We start from the raw sequence: 18,739 nt of genomic DNA, 5'->3' as shown, positions 1-18,739 counted from the left end.
GCCCTACCCAGTGTGGTCAAGAAGGATGGGAGTTGTGGTCCAGCAAGAGCTGGATGGAGGGTTCTACCCCCTGCTCTGTTTGACTCCCCCTGGAGCCTGCAGAAGACCCTGAGGGCAGTGGGAGATGAGAATCCTGCGTTGCCGTCAATGCAGTGAGTCAGTCCCTGGGCCACAGACTCTGACTCAGACAAGGTCTGGCAAGCAGTTGCTGAGAAGTGGAAGGGCGTGCGCACACCATAACCATGCCTGTAGGCTAGAGATGGGTAGCCCTGTGCCTGGGTGTGCCTGTCTGTTCCTCCTCCTCCTCCTTGGGTTGGGGTGAGGAGAAGGATGGGCTGGGCGGGTCTTTTGCTCCTCTTCACAGAGAGGCAGGATGTAGGGAAGGCGGGCAGAGAGGGAGGGACCAGGCCAAACATGTGGAGGGGGCGTTCTTTTCCCTCCCCCTGGAAGGAGAATCCTGTTGGGACAGAGGAGCTGCTGCCTGCCGGCCACTCCATATAAGGCTAAAAAATGCTGGAGCGGTCTGCTCTGTGGCTGGGTGGGCGGTACAGAGCCAGCTTCTCTAGCCTTGACTGGGTCTCTGCTCCCGGGGAGGGAGGGGGCATGTGGCCTAATGTGGGTGAATCTCAGTGGCCTCTGGGTCTTAGATTCCCTTTGGCCCTCCTGTCCTCTTTGATAATGCTTGTTCTGCAGTTTACAGCTTATTCAGCTCGACAGTGTTGAATGCTCCTCTCCAGCTTTGAGACTGGCCCTGACGCCTGCTCTTTTGAATGCTTCCAGCTGCTATGGGGCTCAGTGGATATGGAGGGCAGAAGTTAAAGTGTGTGCGATGGGGAGGGAAGAATGCAGATGGAAGCTTGGAAAATGCCCTTTTTCAGGATGGTACTCACTCCATGTTGCCTGTAACCAGATCCTGCAATCTGCTGCAGAGGGAGAATAGCAGCTCCCTCTAATACTGTTGAGGGTTGTGTCATGTTAACTGTTTGGAGGCCACAGACTGCTTGGGTAGGAAATGGGTCCTACCCAAGCCTATTGGGTCCAAGTGTGTATATTGTGTGGCAGTAGCACATGTCTGGATGCTAGGAAGCTGTAGTTCAAGGGAGGGAGATCCTTTTTCACATTCCCATCTAGCCAAACTCTGGGAGCCTCATGGAACTGGTGGGTGGGGCCAGAGCAGCAAATGTAAAATTTAGCTTTGTATACTAGGCTAGTAGTCATACCTCAGGTTGAAGTAGCTTCGGGATGAATATTTTCGGGTTACGCTCCGCGGTGACCCGAAAATAACGGAGCGCGTTACTTCCAGGTTTCATTGCTCGCACATGCACAGACGCTCAAAATGACTTCACGCACATGCATGGAAGTGGCAACCCGCGCACGCGCAGTCGCGTCTTAAGTTTACTTCAGGATGCAAACGGGGCTCAGGTACGGATCCTGTTCGTATCCAGAGGTACCACTGTATCTACAAACACACACACTTCTCCATCCAGTACCTGTTGAGTTTCAGTGGCAGACAGAGGCGCTTTGAGGGTTACATTTGGCCCTTGAGCCTGAGATTCCGCTCCCTGTTGTAGCAAAAAGCAGTTCCACAGCACATGCAACAAAACACACATGCACGGTCCTGTCACTGTGGGGGTCCCTAGCCACAAGCTTTATGTAACCAGGGAGCACGTTCCCTGTAAACATGTAAGTATATTCTTCCAGAAGGTGCCAGATACTTAATTTCTTCCTTTATGGACCATAAAACAGAGTTGCTTGTTTTCCATACTAAAAAGACAACTGACCTGTCTAAATTATGCAAGTTAAACCACTTTTCATAATTCTGCTTCCCCTTGCTGTTATGGGGTAGAGGAGCATGTAGACTCCTTCGCTGGAGGTCTTTAAGCACAAAATAAATAATTTTATTATTTATACCCTGCCTATATGGCTGGGTGGCTTCCAACGCATATGAAAACACAATGAAACATCAAACACTGGAAACTTCCCAATACAGGGCTGCCTTCAGCCTCGGGGATGCTGTCAGGGATGCTGTAGTTGAGATTCCTGCTTTGCGGGGGTCAGGCTAGATGACCCTTGGGCTACCTTCCAGTTCTGCTGTTCTATGATTCTATATAAATGTAAAGGGCACTGAAAACCTGACCTCAAACCACTGGAAGGTTTCTTCAGTAATTTTTCTGACTTCTGTTGCATGTACACCCACCCCACATGCACTTGCAAGAAGCCTTTTCCTACTTCCGTGAAAACCACCTTCTTGTGTTTGTGCAGCTGCAGGAATTATTTATTACATTTGTATGCTGCCCTTTATTGGAAAATCACAGAGTACAGTGGTACCTCGGGTTACAAACGCTTCAGGTTACAGACTCCACTAACCCAGAAGTAGTACCTCAGGTTAAGAACTTTGCTTCAGGATGAGAACAGAAATCGCGTGCTGGCGGTGCAGTGGTAGTGGGAGGCCCCATTAGCTAAAGTGGTGCTTCAGGTTAAGAACAGTTTCAGGTTAAGAACGGACCTCCAGAATGAATTAAGTTCTTAACCCGAGGTACCACTGTAGTTCACCACATAAAGCACTTAGGATGTGCTTGGCTTGGTGACGTCTTGGACATGGTGTTCCGCTTCCATGTTGGGAGTCAGTGAAATGGTTGGCTCTGGGAACCCCCCTGCCCCTCAGAAAATCTTACACCTAGGAACAGGTTCTGTGCTTCTGAGATTAGGCCATCGCTTTGAATTCATTCTAGGTTCTCTTCTGCTGCCTTGATCTTCATCAGTCTCTTTCACTTTGTATCTGGAGGTTGATTCTTCCTTCATACCTTGTGCTCCGGTACCCATAGGATCTGTACACTGGCTTAAAAAAATAGAATAAAAGAATGCACAACATCAAATGCATTTAAAGCAGAAGAATGCATAATAAATAGCATAGTCAAGCAATACAACGCTGACCTTGAAAATAGCTAGGTCTTCACTGCCTGCTGGAAAAAAGGCAAACCATGACTAGGCCAGGTGGGTCTCCCTTGGGAGTAAATCCCATAATGGTGGAGCCACAACTGAAGGCGAGGGAAGGCAGGGCAGGGCCTTGGGCTGTTCCTTAGAGCCTGTGGGAGTTCAGCTTTATCCAGCTTGCCTACCCCTTGGGGTTTAGAGGAAGGTTGCTTAAGACTTGTCTGAACCTGAGCTGAGGGAGAATAGTTGGGCCCCTTTCAGCTGCTGTGTCTCGTCTCTGGAGAGGTTAATCTTGGCAGGAGGCCAGTGCATTGAAGGAATTCTTTGTTTCCCTGAATCTGGTGTGTTTACATCAATCTGCTGCTGCGCAATCCTGGCCAGGCCTCTTTCTGCTGCTGCTGCTGCTGCTGCTGCTTTCTCTTCTGTTGCCTCTAACCATATACAAAGGGTGGGATTCCTTCATACACTTTCACCAAGCGGCTCTTGGGTAGTGTCTCCTCCACTTCCCATCCCTATCTTCCTTTGCTCCAAATTCCCTTCATGACATCTTCTGACTCACCAATTTTTTTTGAGTCGGCACGCAGTCAGCGCAGCAGAACACCTGAATTAAGGGCTGCCTGAGTGATGCTTTTGCTTTGCAAGATTTCTGCTTTTTCTTGCTTCATGACCTCAAGGTAACAAAAATCTATGTTTGGTAACATCCCACATACTGTGGGATTCATGGCAGCATGTTGCAAACAGAAATTGTAGGAGAATCTACATAAGAGATACATATATGGGGATAGAAACAAATAAAGTGGGGCCAACAAAGGGCCTGGGGCAGAAGTACATGGCTCCCCCCCCCCACCCCCAGGCTTCATTGGCTGCCTTTCTTTATGGCCTTGTAGCAAAATTGGGCCTAACTGTGGGGGCCATTTTACACATGCATGTTTAGTACTGGATTTTTTCAGCACTTGTTGACTTGCTCCTGAATTGACTCACTGGGAATAATTTTGTGTTTTGGTATTCCTTTACTTAAATTTGTGGCAAAAATGCTGTAGCTGTTGGAATGAACTGAACTGCAAGCATGTTATTAAAACAAAACAAATTAAAAGGCCTGTGCAAATAAAATGATGTTTGCCTAGTCCCTGAAACTCAATTAAGGGTTGGCACCAGATACGTTGAGCTACTGAGGGCATTCTAGAGTTTGGGCATCACCTCTCAGTCAACTTTACCTCAGGAGGAGGGCAAGGGAGAGAATGACTCTTAGGACCTGTTTCAAGTCTTTCCAATATTCTAAGGGAAAAGGCTGTTAGGTACAGGAGCAGACACTTTTATACCACTTTAACAGTCAAGGTGTCCCCCAAAGAATATTGGGAATTGTAGTTTGTTAAGGCCGCTAAGATCACTATTCCTCTCACAGATCTACTGTTTACCAGTCAATCCATCTTCCCAAATAACTCTGGGAGTTGTAGTTCTGTGAGGGTAATGAGGTCACGCAACAGCATCCTTAACAAACTTCATTTCTTAGGATTCTTAGGGGGACGTACCATGACTGTTGAAAGTGATACAGCTTTATATAGTGTACAATGCCGGTGGCTCCTTACTTCCAAGTAAGTGTACCTGAGTCTGATTCACAGCTACAGGAATACTTCATCTCACTGTCATGTTGCCAAAGGAGGGGAGCATTGTTGTCACCACACTTTGCAAGGAAAAGGAGAAAATGAAGCAAAGCTATAGCCACTGAGCTCAGTCCAGTCCAGTCAGCTTCTGGTGCTTTCAGATTTATCAGGTTTTAAACTAGTTTGCATAAAGTTTGACTGCCATTGTGAGTGGCTGGAGAACTGTATTCGCATCAGATTCAAATCTCTCCTCAGTCATGAAAGCTTGCTGGGCGATCTTGAGACCCTCATTCCCTCACAGCCAAAACTTACCTCATAGGGTTGTTGTAATGAAACTTGAGGGAGTATGGACCATGTATGCCACCCAAAATTCCCTGGATGAAGCAGGAGATAAAAATAATAAATAGAACCCATAGCAAGAACAATACATCAAGTATCAATTGCAACTTGTTTATTTTCTGTCACTGTTATTTTAAAATAAGGTTAGGCAGTGTAGATGTGGAAGAGACACTACCAAAGAGACTCGAGACTGTATAAAGGAAAGCCATTCTTAGTACATGGTCGGTGGAAATGATGGCATCTAAAGTGGCAGGCAGTGGCCAGTGAGTGAAAAAGGCATGGTAGTAACCAGCACACACAGGCCACTTTTAAAATCATTTTTAAGTTTCTTCCAGCATGTTACCTGCAGTCAAATTATGGCCATTCTTCATCAAAATCCCTCCCACCAGCTTCTTCAGGCCCCTAAGGACAGAATCTCTTGCTAGAAGCTTGTTCTATAGGTCTCCAATCTATTGAGGAGGTGAGAAAAGGTGGGAGTGGACTTATTACTTGGTGGAAACTGCCTGCAGGCTTCCTCTTGAGTTTCCTTAGGTGTAGAGACTGGCCTTCCTCCTACTAAAGGAGAGAATTCCGAGGGGAGAAGGCCTAGGATGTTCCTGAGTGGGGCTCGTCTTCCCTGAAAGTGTCCCGGTCACTGTCCTCTTTTGTGAATGCTGAACTGTGCTTCTGACTCTCAGACAGCAAAGCTATCGTGGATGGGAATCTGAAGCTGATCCTGGGCCTGATCTGGACGCTCATCCTGCACTACTCTATCTCCATGCCCATGTGGGATGAGGAAGATGACGAAGAGGCCAAGAAACAAACCCCCAAGCAGCGACTGCTGGGCTGGATCCAAAACAAACTGCCTCAATTGCCCATCACCAACTTCAGCAAGGACTGGCAGAGCGGCCGGGCACTAGGCGCTCTTGTTGACAGCTGTGCCCCAGGTAAGCGAAGGAGCAGCACTGTTCATGTGGGGGGTGAGAGGGTGAACTTGAGAGGTTTGCAAGGAGGCCTCTTCTGACTTGCTCACATGGGAGCTGGAGGCCAGCACTACTTCCTGTGTTAGTTGGCCCATAGATCAGGAGTAGCCAGTTAGGCTCCCTCCAGAAGTTTATGAACTACAACTCTTGTCATCCTTGACCATGGCCATGCTGGCTGGGGTTGATGGGAGTTGGAGTACATCATCATCTGGAGGGCACCAGCATTGGCTATCCTTGTCATTGATGCCAACTCCATCTTGGCCCTGGGTCTAATATTCCGCTGAGGGTTTGGGATGCCTGTGTTGGAGTGGCCTGTGCTGGATGCCTGCTCCTTCGGCTTTATTTCTACCTTACGTTGTGGACGGATGCTACAGTGCCCCAGAGCACTGTTCCAGAGATCTGTATGGAGGAAGTGTTACTACTGTGTGTGACTGACAAAGAGCTGGGACACTCTCTCAAATAGGTCTGTGCCCTGACTGGGATTCGTGGGATGCTAGCAAACCTGTCAACAATGCCCGGGAGGCCATGCAGCAAGCGGATGACTGGCTGGGCATCCCACAGGTAAGCAGCTCAGATACTTTGTGTTCAGCTGAACTCTGCTATGGGTAGATGTATTGGCAAAAGTGTTTACTGCTTCCAGTTTTGGCCAGGGGCAAGTGAGCAATGTAGAGTCTGAAGGTGTGTTATCCCTTGACACCACCCCCCTCCAGGATGCTGCTTAGATTTCCCATAAATGCTTAAAATTCTAGGCCCCCCTCTGCAGCCTTCAGGGCTAGAAGTCTACTTTTTGAAAAGCAAGCACTGGGTTTCCTGGGAGGCTGCATCCTGTGCCTGCTCTGTACTTGACTCCTGGCGTGTGAGAGGTAAACTTTCCTCTTCTTTGCTGTCTCCAGCTAATTGCCTTCTTTCCTCTGTAGGTGATCACTCCTGAAGAGATTGTGGACCCCAATGTTGATGAGCATTCGGTCATGACATACCTCTCCCAGTTCCCCAAAGCTAAGCTAAAGCCAGGAGCCCCCCTTAGGCCCAAACTGAACCCCAAGAAAGCCAGAGCTTATGGCCCAGGTGAGTCCAGGAACAGGTGGTAAAGGCTTGGGATTACATGTGTGCAGAGGAGGGTCTGGAGGACTTCTTAAACAATTGGGAGATTGACCACAGTGGGGGCAGGTGGGTGTTGACAAGGACATTGACAAGGTGGGTGTTTTCCTAGGACAGCGTTCTTCAACCTTGGGTCCCCAGATGTGGTTGGACTGCAGCTTCCATAATCCTGCTATTTTAGCCAATGGAATGATGGGAGCCCAACAATCTTTGGGGATCCAGGGTGTCATGAATAGAATAGCTGCCTCATAGAGCTCGACTTAAAGGTGTTTGTACGTGGGTGGCGCTGTGGGTTAAACCACAGAGTCTAGGACTTGCTGATCAGAAGGTTGGCAGTTCGAAACCCCATGACGGGGTGAACTCCCGTTGCTCGGTCCCTGCTCTTGCCAACCTAGCAGTTTGAAAGCACAAGTTTGTTTGAAAGTGCAAGTAGATAAATAGGTACCGCTCCGGCGGGAAGGTAAACAGCATTTCCATGCACTGCTCTGGTTCGCCAGAAGCGGCTTAGTCATGCTGGCCACATGACCCGGAAGCTGAACGCCGGCTCCCTCGGCCAATAAAGTGAGATGAGCACCATAACCCCAGAGTCAGCCACGACTGGACCTAATGTTCAGGGGTCCCTTTACCTTTATGCTTTTTTAACCTCTTCCTTGCAACACCCTGTGATTGCCTTGTGATGGTTTGCTCTGTACCATCTCTGTGGCTCTCCCATCAGCTCTAGCTAGCATTTGTGGGCTTTCCTGAGGTCATCTAGGCTGTACAGTAGAGGTGATGTTAGAACCACTGCTGTACAAATTGATGGCATCACAGGCCAGGGGTGGTACAGTTACTACTGTGTCTGATCAATTCACAGGCATTGAGCCCACAGGCAACATGGTGAAGAAGAAGGCAGAGTTCACCGTTGAAACGATCAGTGCTGGCCAGGGAGAAGTGCTAGTCTATGTGGAGGACCCTGCTGGACATCGGGAAGAAGTGAGTCCCCCTGGGAGTGTGTCCTTGGAGGTCTGGATGGCCAGGCATTGAGGCGGAAGAGTTATGGGGGGTGTTTTGGGTGGGTTGTAGAATACCAACCACTACTGAACTTCCTCTGTCTGTCCTCAAGGCGAAGGTCATTGCCAACAATGACAAGAACCGGACGTTCTCTGTGTGGTATGTGCCAAAGGTGACAGGAATCCACAAGGTAAGAGTCTGTATATCGTGTAGGTGATTGGGAGAAAATTCTGGAACTGGGCCTTCATCTCAGTGATCAACATTTGACGACCTTCACTTTTTGCTCTAGGTGACGGTACTGTTTGCTGGGCAGCACATTGCCAAGAGCCCCTTTGAGGTGAATGTGGACAAATCGCACGGGGATGCCAGCAAGGTCACTGCCCAGGGTCCTGGCCTGGAGCCGGTGGGCAACATTGCCAACAAGACCACCTACTTTGAGATCTTCACTGCTGGTCAGTGGATGGGGGCGGGGTGCTGGTTCTGAGAGGGTGGAAGGGTGTTGGCCAGCTGAAGCCTGGACGCAGCTTGAAAGCAAATGACGTAGTTGGCTGGTTTCTTAGAAACTTGTTATAAATATTTTAGCCACCGTTCCCCAACCTGGTCCATTCTTGGTCCCCAGCTCCCATCAGCCCCAGCATTCTTGGCCCCAATGGTCAGAGGATGGGAACTGCAGTCCAGCAACACTGGGGGGGGGGGAGTACTGTGTTGGGGACACCTGAATTGTTGGCAATGAATAAACTGTCATTGGAGAACTTTTCTCACTATGAACTGAGTAATTGTGTTGGAGGCTTCAATTTCTCGCCAAAGTGGAACCTTTCTAGCTCTCCTGCTTTCGGAGTTGCTTGTCAAAGCAACATGTCTTCAGAGACTAACAGCTCTGGGTGGGAGGGCTTCCAAGCTGGGAACAAGTCAGGCTACACATAGCATTTTTAAGTGTCCAGTGCTTCACATAAGATTGTTGGGAGGATTACAGAGAATACCAAAAGGAAGAGATTGTGAGTGAGTAGCTTGCCTAAGGCTGTCCATGGAGGAGGGCAGCTTAGTTGGCTTAACAGCCCCACTCTGACTCCTTCAAGGTAGGCTGTGGCTGGAGGAACTGCTTTCTGCTCCTGCTGTCCAGGCTTTAGTTGGTCAACATTGTGGTGAAGTTTATGCCTGTTGCTTCAGCATGCCATAGTGTAGGAGGCAGAATGATCAGACATTTATATTAGGAATATACAGTTTCATGATTCCACGTGTTCTTAAGTTTCATATGTGTAATTGTGAATTCAGAACTGCCCTGAGTAATACTGTATTCAACGTGGCAGGATATGAAATGAAACAATGATTCAGAGTACACAGTAGAGCTTGCTTTGAGATCAGTCATCCTTGATTCTCTTATCCAGGAATGTCACCCTCTCTCCTTGCCTGCCTTGAAACTCTCGGCTCTTCTCCCTTCAGGCAAAAGGCAACTTCCTTGTCCCAACAGCCCTTTGCAAACAATTGGTCTCTTGTCTTGGCGTTTCATTTTTATTTATAGCTGGATGTTAGAATAGTCTCCTCTGAACTCTTGAGGCTGAAGATGAGTACCTTTGCTTCCAGGCTAGTTGCTGCCTAAGCAAGTCTGTCTGAATTGTTGGCCTCATCTTGCAAGCATGAAAGGTCTCCCACTAAATCCTAGCTGAAGCCTATCCAGTGCTAAGTAGAGCATAACATGCAGCCCACAGTCACTGTAGCAAACAAATCTTCCATTTCTTTGCTTTCAGAAATGGGTCTGTTACCAAAGGCTGAAACATAGTGAAGTTTTAACTTGGGGACATTGTGGTGTTTTCTCCACTAGCTAGAAAGAAGCTGCAAACAAATTTTAAGGCTGCTCTTAAATGTCTTTAATTGCTAGGTGCTTGGCTACAGGGTGCCCTAAGCATGGAAGGTAGGGATGCAGTATAAATAGCACTTGAATTCTGTTCTTAAAATGCTGCCCCAAGAAACCTGCAATTCCTACGTAAATTAAATAGAGCAAGCAAAACTTGCATAATGTTTCTCTTTCACAGCACTGCTAACTACAGAAAATGGCAAGGAGCTGTGCAGGGCTTTATTTTCCCCCTGGAAACCCATTGCTGTGTTCTTGGTCCAGATCAAAGGCCTTCCCGTAATTGAACACTTAAGGTTGCATGCACTATCTCCACCTAACACCTGCCTCTCTTCATCTTACCCTAATCCCTCCCCCCAGGTGCTGGTGTTGGGGAAATCGAGGTAATCATCCAAGATCCGACTGGCAAGAAAGGGACAGTGGAGCAGCAGCTGGAGGATAAAGGCAATAGCACCTACCGCTGCACCTACAAGCCCACTCTGGAGGGCACCTACACCATCTACATCACCTTTGGGGGAATCCCCATCCCCCGCAGCCCATATACGGTCACCATTGGCCAGGGTGAGTCTCCCATCTGGCACGGGGCTTCTTGGTGGGGTCTCTTTTAACCTTAACACCACTGCTGCTGCTTGGTTTCCTCTTTGTGACCAGAAGGGGGGTGGTTCTTTGTTCTGCTCCTAACGCTTCTCCTCTCCTCTCTGCCTACCTCCACCTGTCCTGGCCCAGCTCTCCTCTGCTCTGTCCTCTCTTACTCTGAAGAGCCATCTCCCTGGATCTCTGCTGGCACTCATCTCCTCCCAGCTGCTCGGCGCCTGGATCCAGGGCCAATGGTATTTCACTCTTGGCAGGTGTGGGTGGGGACCTGTGGCAAGGGTGCATGTTGCTTCTGTCCAGAGGAGCAGCCTATGGGCTTGAGATCCGGCCTTCCTCTCATGGGCGGAGCTAGTTGAATGCCTGGCGCGTTAATGATGGCAAAGACCCACCCAGTTGGGAAAACTGGAATTCTACTTGGACTCGATAGGGACGCTCACCCTCTCTGCCACCCTCTCTCTGCTGCTACAGCATGCAACCCAAATGCTTGCCGGGCCGTGGGTCGAGGCCTCCAGCCCAAAGGTGTCCGCGTGAAGGAGACAGCAGATTTCAAGGTCTACACAAAAGGCGCTGGCAGCGGAGAGCTCAAAGTGACAATAAAAGGCCCAAGTAAGTCCAGTGTGTGTGTTGGTCTTCCCCACCCTCTGTGTTTCAGACATGGGAGGGTGGGATTTGCACTTAACCCAGAAGCTCTGCCTTTTGGCCTGGAAGTGCTATAGTCTAATTACTCTGTGTGGGAAGTGTTGGGAGCCTGATGACACTTTGCATAGACTCAGAGGCATTCGGGGTGCAGCTGCTGCACATGTCTTAAAGCAGACGCCCAGCTTCTATGGTAATGCCCCTTTGGAAGGCAAGCAGTATACTGCAAAGCCCATCTGGCTAGTGCATGCCCAGATCTGTTTGGGGAACAGGAAGAAACTGCAGAGCAGTGTTCAAAACACCCATTGTTCTAAGCACATTTTGTGACAGGGACTTTCATTAGTGCGAGAGGTTTCTGGGCGCAGAACTGTGCCTAAGATTTCAGATTAAAACTGCAGAGTGGAAAGAAAGGAGGACTTTTTTCTGCCTCCCCACTTCCAGCTACTCTCTGAAGACTGGAGATGAGACCCTCTTAAGAATATTAGGGGGCGGGCAGGGGAAGGACCAGACCATGTGCAAAATGAACATATTTTAGCTGCAGTTCATCTTCAGCTTTGTATTGTTATAAAAAAATGTGCCTGGCCATTCCCTTGTTGCTCCCATAACCTAGGTTTAAGGTGCCATTTAGCTCCTAGCCTTCATAACTCGGTTTCTAACACGGCTGCAGAGTTCTTTATTACCAATGAGGGAACAGGCTGATTGCACAGGAGGCTGTTGCTTCTTCTGTGCTGGAGCATCCATTGATGGGGACGTGGTGATTTGCGCTCCACTGACTCTCAGACATGGCAAGCTCTAGAAACTCTTTGAAGCCTAAGAAGCTATCGATCTCGCTTGCTTGCCCATGGACTGTTTTAAAATTCTTGGGTCTTGCAGCAGGAAGTTCTTCTGGTGCAAGTGTAACTGGTCTATAGGAGGGGCTGATGGTGGCATTTGTACTTTGTGCAAGCATGGAAATGTGCTGAGGCAAGGAAGCAAAGCAGTAAATTGAGTGGCTGTTGTGGAGTCATGGCGGGGCAAGCAGAGCCACAAACCACTGTAGAAAACATAATTGGGTTCTTGTCTGGGCTGGAAGGAGAGGCTGCAGCAATGCAGAGAGGTATGTGAATGATGGAGGAGCTGGATTTTGACAGTTCTAACCCTGGGTTCAAGCCGCAAGCATTCAAAGCAGAGGTTGGGTAACTAGGCCCCAGGCAGACTTCAGGAGCCTGAGACATTTGTCGGAGCTGAAGATCTCTCCCAGCTGGAAGATAACATCTTGAGAATGTGACTGCATTTTATTCCCTTGGAGGCTGTAGCCTGCAAAGAGCCCTCAAGGGATGCTTGGGTTTGTCAGTGGTGGGGAGCAGAGCGCAGTATAATGTTACGACATCCAGGACTCTTTGGAGCTGCCAAACAGCAAGCTGTACTTAAGCTGGTTGCAGCTGTGTGTCAGTGTTTTGATCCAGGCCCCTTCCATGGGGCTTTGGTGTAAGGGCTGCAGTTACTAGAGAAGTGTGATGGGGGAATTGAATGCAAATGGGCACCAGGGTGAGGGGAGACCAGAGTCCCACCCACCAGCCCCACCTCCTTGCCAATGTGAGGATGGTAAGAAGCTGCTGGCTCCTTTAGCTCAATATTGTCTAGCCAGGGGTGGGGAATCTTTTTGACCAAACCCTGTGGGCAAACCTGTCAAAGTTGACCAGCAGGAGCGAAGGGAGATAGCGGTCAAGTGCGATCGAACCCCCTGCACATTAGCTGATGTGCTAGAGTTCAGTCCCACTTTCTGCAGGGAATCTAGCTGAGTCTTTACCTGCCTCACACCTGACATTGCATATGGTGCCAGGTGTGGGCAGGTGGGCATGGTTTGGGGAAATGGCCTGGTAGGACAGATTTCGCCCATGAGCCAGACGTTCCCCACCCCTGGTCTGAACTGATGGGCAGTGACTCTCCAGGATTTTAGACAGGGCATCCCTGGAGACACCAGGATTTGAACTAGGGACCTGCATACATTCATGCAGAGCAGATGCTCTTCCACCTGTGAAGCACTCCCAACCTATACTTGTTCTTGGCAGCATTCCCAATTGTATTATCTTGCCTTTCCTCCAGGGTGCTCAGAATAGTGTGCATAAGAGTTGAATCCTCCTTTTTGTCTTCTATTATTTGGGAGTAAGACTGGGATAGTGACTGAGATCAGGTATATTCCGTGTGCTTCATGGACCCAGTGGGCATTTGACCCTAGTAGCTCTCCCTGGGAGCCATGCTGAGACTTGTGATAAACATGATGTACAAGAACTCATTGGCTTATATTCTGCAAGGTGAGGGCATGCTTGCATGATCTTCCTTGGTAATATGTAACTGGCAGGTATATGGGTTTTGTTTTGCTTTTTCTGTATGTTGTGAAGTTCCTTCTGCCCTCAACCACCACAATCTCTTCCCACAGAAGGACTTGAGGAACGTGTCAAGCAGAAGGACCTGGGAGATGGGGTGTATGGTTTTGAGTACTACCCCACAGTTCCTGGCAACTACACAGTCACAATCACTTGGGGTGGGCAGCACATCCCCCGCAGGTAAGAAGCGGGAAGGCTGGGGAAGGGGGGGGGGAACTATTTCCATCTGAAAGAGAGGAGGAAAGGGATGCTTGCTGAGACTCAGGGAGATACTATGAGTTATAGGGGTGCCTTGAATCTCTTCCTTGCCTTGATCCTTCTAGCATTCAACTTGATGGTCTCAGCTGTAGAGTTTTCATTTCATTTATATTTGAATAAAAATTTAGATACTACTTCTCAATCCTAAATAGAGGTCCCCAAACACCTTATTTTTGAGGCCTTTTAGTATGTGCCCCCCTCCCCAGGGGAGGTCTGGAGGGCAGCAGCTTGAGTACGGCCCTTTTTGGTGGTGGCTCCCTGCTTGTGGAATCCTCTCTCCAGGGAGGCATTCCTGGTTACCCTCTTTATCAGTTTATGGAAAGAGGCAAAAACTTTTATTTTCTCCCATTTGTTGCATCTTCCTTGCTCATCTTCTAGACCTGTCTTTTCATATCTTATTGGTGTTTTGGTTTTTTATACTTGGTTGAAATCTTTGCTTTATAATTCACTTTGGTCCAGTTTCCATGAAAAAAGCAACTAATGCTGTGAATCACCCTGGGAGCTTTGGATGAAGGGTGGTGTACAAATTTAATAAATGTAAGAAATAAAATAAACAGACCACACAACTAAAATCCTAGGTAAAATACACTTTAAAACAGAGCAGATTGGGGCTTTGATTCCAATTAACCAACAGGAGAAGCCGGCGTGACTTCCAGAGGGGGTGGAGATCTAGCGTTGGTGCAATATGTCTCCTCTTCTGGGGGAATGAGTGTTCTCTTTCAGCCTGCAAACTTGCAGATGTTCCCGTGTTTTGCACAAATCCCTGAGGGGTGAGGGGGCAAACACAATCTGCTATTCAAGAGATTTATAACTAGGCAAACGGATTAAGTAGGACTTAATTAGGGACCTGTTGTATTTTTGGGGATGGGTGGCTGTCCAATCACAGCAAGAGTGCACAGGGCCTGACCAAGGCATTTGCTGCTTAAGTGGAGCAATTGATGACTCCGTCTCCAAGCCTAAGTGCTCAATCAGCCAAGTTGTTTTGGCACCTGAGGCAGAAAATCCCACAAGGGCCACTCCTTTCCCTGGCAGAGTACAACATAGCTGTAATAAATTAACCATTTGCAGTCCTTTTGTGACACACAAAACCAGCTGGCCCCTCAGTCTACCAAATGATAGGGCTGGCTTCCTGCAGCTTTCTTGTTCTGCAGTCTGATACCTCCTCATGTGATGACTTGCAAGTGTGCTAGCTGCACTGCTGGAGCAAACTGGAGCAGGCAAGTTTCATTAGCAAATCGGCCTGTTAAGATAATCCATTTTATCTTAAGGCTGAGATCGAACATAAATGTTTTTTTATTCCCCCCCCCCCGGCCTTTTTTTTTTTTTTAGCCCATTTGAGGTAAAAGTGGGAACGGAATGTACAAACCAGAAGGTGCGGGCCTGGGGGCCAGGCTTGGAAGGAGGCGTGGTCGGCAAGTCTGCTGATTTCGTGGTGGAAGCCATTGGTGATGACGTTGGCACACTAGGTAACCGGCAAAGTTGGGAGAGGAGCGGAAGTGGCTTGGCATTTATGGCATTGGTGTTTACGCAATGCATAACTGACTTGGGGAATTCATTGTCACAGTGTTGTGGCCTCCTAGCTTAGATGGCTCCAAAGCTCAAGCAGATTTCTGAAGGATGCGCTTCTTGGTCAGCATTGGCCTTGACGCTAAAGGAGCCTCCAGGTTCCTGGATGGTATGACTTGGTGTTCAGGGAAAAGGGACAGTCAGGGAACCAGTAACATCCTTACCTGGGATCTCTTTGCCTGAGGAAGCCCACCTGCCCCTTCAGCTGCAGTCACCTTGGGCAGTTTAAGGCCTTTGCTTAGGTGGAGCTTTGTTTAGCCACCTTTGTTACTTTTACCTTGTCTGTGTATTCAAAAATTGTTTAAATGACTTTCACTTAGTTCTAAGCAGCCTTCAGAACCCTTGTAGGATTAAGTAGTCAGCCTTAGATGCTGATATGCTATCAGTGTTTAAGCTAAATACAAGTCTTCAGGATAACGTAACTGTTGGGATAGGCATTTCCGAGTGTTGGTTTAACTGTGAGCTAATGCCTGGTTCTGCATGTGCTCCTGGCAGGCTTCTCTGTGGAGGGTCCCTCGCAGGCCAAGATTGAGTGTGACGACAAGGGCGATGGCTCCTGCAATGTGCGCTATTGGCCCCAGGAGCCAGGCGAATATGCAGTCCATGTGCTCTGCAACAACGAAGACATCAAGCTCAGCCCCTTCATGGCGGAAATCAAAGCTGCTCCCAAGGACTTCTACCCAGAGAAGGTAAGTGTCTGCATGAAGGAGACTCCTTTTGGGATGGTGCATCCTGGCACTCTTGTGTGTCTATGTATAAGGCTGTGAGGGAAGCAGAACTGAGAACCAGTAACTGGCCCATGTTGGTGGCTTGAGAACTCGTCACAACCACGTCTGTAGGGGTGTATTGCCAACTGCTCTTCCTGGTGTGAGCATACACATTATTGGAAAGCTGATCTTGGCTGTAAAGGTTCTAGGTTTTATGACTGTGTGGAAGAGCCTGGTAGTTGGAGGTCACAGTTAAGGGAAGGGTTGAGTGGTGCTTCTGGTTGAGGAGTGGCAGTGGTAGAAAGAGGTCTTCAAGCACATTGTCCCTTTTGGCAATCCAAACTTTTATTTTGATTTGCTGTCAGCCAGTGGTGTTCTGCTGCCCTTCTCCCCACCACCAAGTACTCCAGATGGGGACTGGGCAAGACTAGCTCGAGCTACATGGGAGTAGCGTCCCCAAAAAACATTTCCAGCATGGAGTTGTGTGCTTGGCACAGCTCTCACAACCTCAAGTGTTGTGTCCATGCTCCAGCCATTCCTGCTGAATGAAGGTTTAGCTGTAAACCTTATGATGACCAGTGCAGTGTGTTCTAACTGTGCAGAAGTTGCTTTGGAGTTCACACCTCTCTTCCAACCCCTCTCCAGGTCAAAGCCCATGGTCCAGGCTTGGAGAAAACGGGCGTTGCAGTCAACAAGCCAGCTGAGTTCACAGTAGATGCCAAGAGTGGTGGAAAGGCTCCTCTCAAGGTGCAAGTACAGGTGAGACTTGGTGCTTGTGCTACGGAGGGGGCGTAGCTTTATCTCGTGCTGTCACTATGAAGAATGGGAGAAGAGGCTTCCAGGATGCTGATCTTACCACAGAGGAAGGACTACTGTTTTTGTTTCTCCGTTGCAGGACTCTGAAGGATCCCCTGTGGATGTCTCTGTGAAGGACAATGGCAATGGCACCTACAGCTGCTCCTACCTGCCCAAGAAGCCCGTAAAGCACACAGCGATGGTGTCATGGGGCAGAGTCAACATCCCCAACAGTCCCTACAGGGTTGGTGTTCTCTGTATTCCACCCTACCCCCAAATCACACTCTGAGAGCAAAAAAAGGATAGATAGCTTAGTTGGTTAGAGCATGGTGCTGATAACACGAAGGTTGCATATTCCTGCATTGCAGGGGGTTGGACTAGATAACCCTCAGGGACCCTTCCAACTTTGTGCTTCTTTGTGTCTTTCCCTTACCAAGTAGCTAAATAAACTTATTTCCCCTTGCAAGCAGATAGCTAGGTCAGGTGTAGACTATAGCTGTCTGTGTGCAGGGTCTTACTGGGCTGGTGTGCTTGTTGTGTAGATTTAATTACTAATCACATGTTACATCACATTGTTTTTCCATCTCTCACTCTAGGTCAACGTTGGTGCTGGCAGCCACCCCAACAAAGTGAAAGTGTATGGTCCTGGTGTGGCAAAGACTGGCCTGAAGGCTCACGAGCCAACCTACTTCACAGTGGACTGTGCAGAAGCCGGGCAAGGTGAGTGTAGAAGGGCTTCTGTCACCTGGAGTCCAGGCCAAGAAGCCCCAGGGCAGGACTGGTCATGCTGGAAGCACAGCTCTGATAAGCTAGTTGTCTTCTGTTGATGCCCCCCCCAACAGAGCTGGAGGGGGAAGCTCAGAGGGTGCTCCATTCTGGAGGGGTAGACACTGTGGGCAGAACTGCAGGGGGCTTGCTCTGGCCCACTGCCCCAGAATGGAGACCATAAACAGTGGGCCCGCAACTTACGCTCACGTTACATACACAATCGCAACCTATGCGGATGGGTGAGAGAATAAATAAATGGAGAGCAGGTCAAACTTGCCAGTCGCCTACACTCTCCATTTGTTTAACACCCCCACCCCCCACCCCCGCCACTCAGCTGTTTTCTCTTGCTTACTGGGATCAGGGCAGGTTGCAGGAGGGTCCTGGGATGCTCCCTTCCCAGAGCCCAGGATGCAGCCCTCTGCCTTGTTGAGGTGGTGGTTTCCTGACTTTGCACTACTTTTCTTTGTGTGCGGACAACTGCAACTGGAACCGAGCCCCTGGGCCAACTCTGAGCTTCACCAGGTCCTTGTCCCTGGCCTTACTACAGCCTCTACCTTTTAATATAGCAAAACAAGAGTCTCTGTAACAAATTCTGTCAGTTGAAACCCATTCACTTTCATCCTTTGAGGCCACAAAAGCTTATGCCATAATGAATTTGTCTGTCTGTCTAAAGACTGTCACAAGACTTGATTGTACTGTATTTGTTCCCAACAAGCTGGCGCAGCTACCCTTCTGTGTATATTTTTACCTTTTTTGAGACTCCTCTAAAATATATCCCAGTGGCTTTAGCCCCCAATGGCTAAGTGGAGTGTCCATGTTGGAAGCACTGCCCTTCTGGCCCCATAAGTGGCTTGTGTCATTATACATGTTGCCTACTATTGGGGAGAGAGGATGCTGCACTTCGCATCAGAGTTTGTCTGCCGCATTGTGTGTTCTTCCTATTCTGTTGGAGTGGCTGGAGCAACCCAGACAGGTGGGTGGGCTTACAAGTAATTACAAGTGGTGGGGATTGTCAGTTAAGTGGGAGCAGAGAAGAAACTTTTTCTTGCATAAAACGACACTGAGAATATTTTTCATTGAAGGGGTTGCCCTTGGTCTCTCTCCCTCTTCTTCTGCTGACAGCTAAGGAAACAATAGACAAAGTTGTGCAATCTGTTTCTGCTCCCTCTGCAGAGATCAGCCGCTCCCTTCTTTATTGCCCAGTTCAGCAGATCCTTTTGTATCCTAATAGCTGTTGCTTGCTGCCTCATTTAATGTTTAGAAGCTTTGACCCTTT

At 48.7% G+C, this 18,739-nt stretch overlaps 1 protein-coding gene across 8 annotated transcripts in view; it reads left to right on the top strand.

The window, feature by feature from the left end:
* The window catches only part of FLNA (filamin A), an 83,238-nt gene that overhangs the window by 20,238 nt on the left and 44,261 nt on the right, over positions 1–18,739 (top strand). For all 8 annotated transcript variants that reach the window (XM_083482749.1, XM_083482752.1, XM_083482751.1 and 5 more), the window contains exons 3-16: positions 5,552–5,800; positions 6,300–6,397; positions 6,754–6,901; positions 7,788–7,906; positions 8,037–8,114; positions 8,214–8,376; positions 10,134–10,334; positions 10,836–10,973; positions 13,423–13,549; positions 14,957–15,093; positions 15,689–15,882; positions 16,546–16,659; positions 16,796–16,939; positions 17,292–17,415. In XM_083482749.1, the coding sequence (XP_083338875.1) occupies positions 5,552–5,800; positions 6,300–6,397; positions 6,754–6,901; positions 7,788–7,906; positions 8,037–8,114; positions 8,214–8,376; positions 10,134–10,334; positions 10,836–10,973; positions 13,423–13,549; positions 14,957–15,093; positions 15,689–15,882; positions 16,546–16,659; positions 16,796–16,939; positions 17,292–17,415 (2,034 nt within the window). The remainder of the gene's footprint in view (positions 1–5,551; positions 5,801–6,299; positions 6,398–6,753; positions 6,902–7,787; positions 7,907–8,036; positions 8,115–8,213; positions 8,377–10,133; positions 10,335–10,835; positions 10,974–13,422; positions 13,550–14,956; positions 15,094–15,688; positions 15,883–16,545; positions 16,660–16,795; positions 16,940–17,291; positions 17,416–18,739) is intronic.

This window comes from Podarcis liolepis (genome assembly GCF_965112155.1).
Source record: "Podarcis liolepis genome assembly, chromosome: 17".
NCBI classification, from domain to species: Eukaryota; Metazoa; Chordata; class Lepidosauria; order Squamata; family Lacertidae; genus Podarcis; species Podarcis liolepis.
Note: the sequence above shows the minus strand (reverse complement) of the source record. Positions and strands in the feature narration are given on the sequence as shown.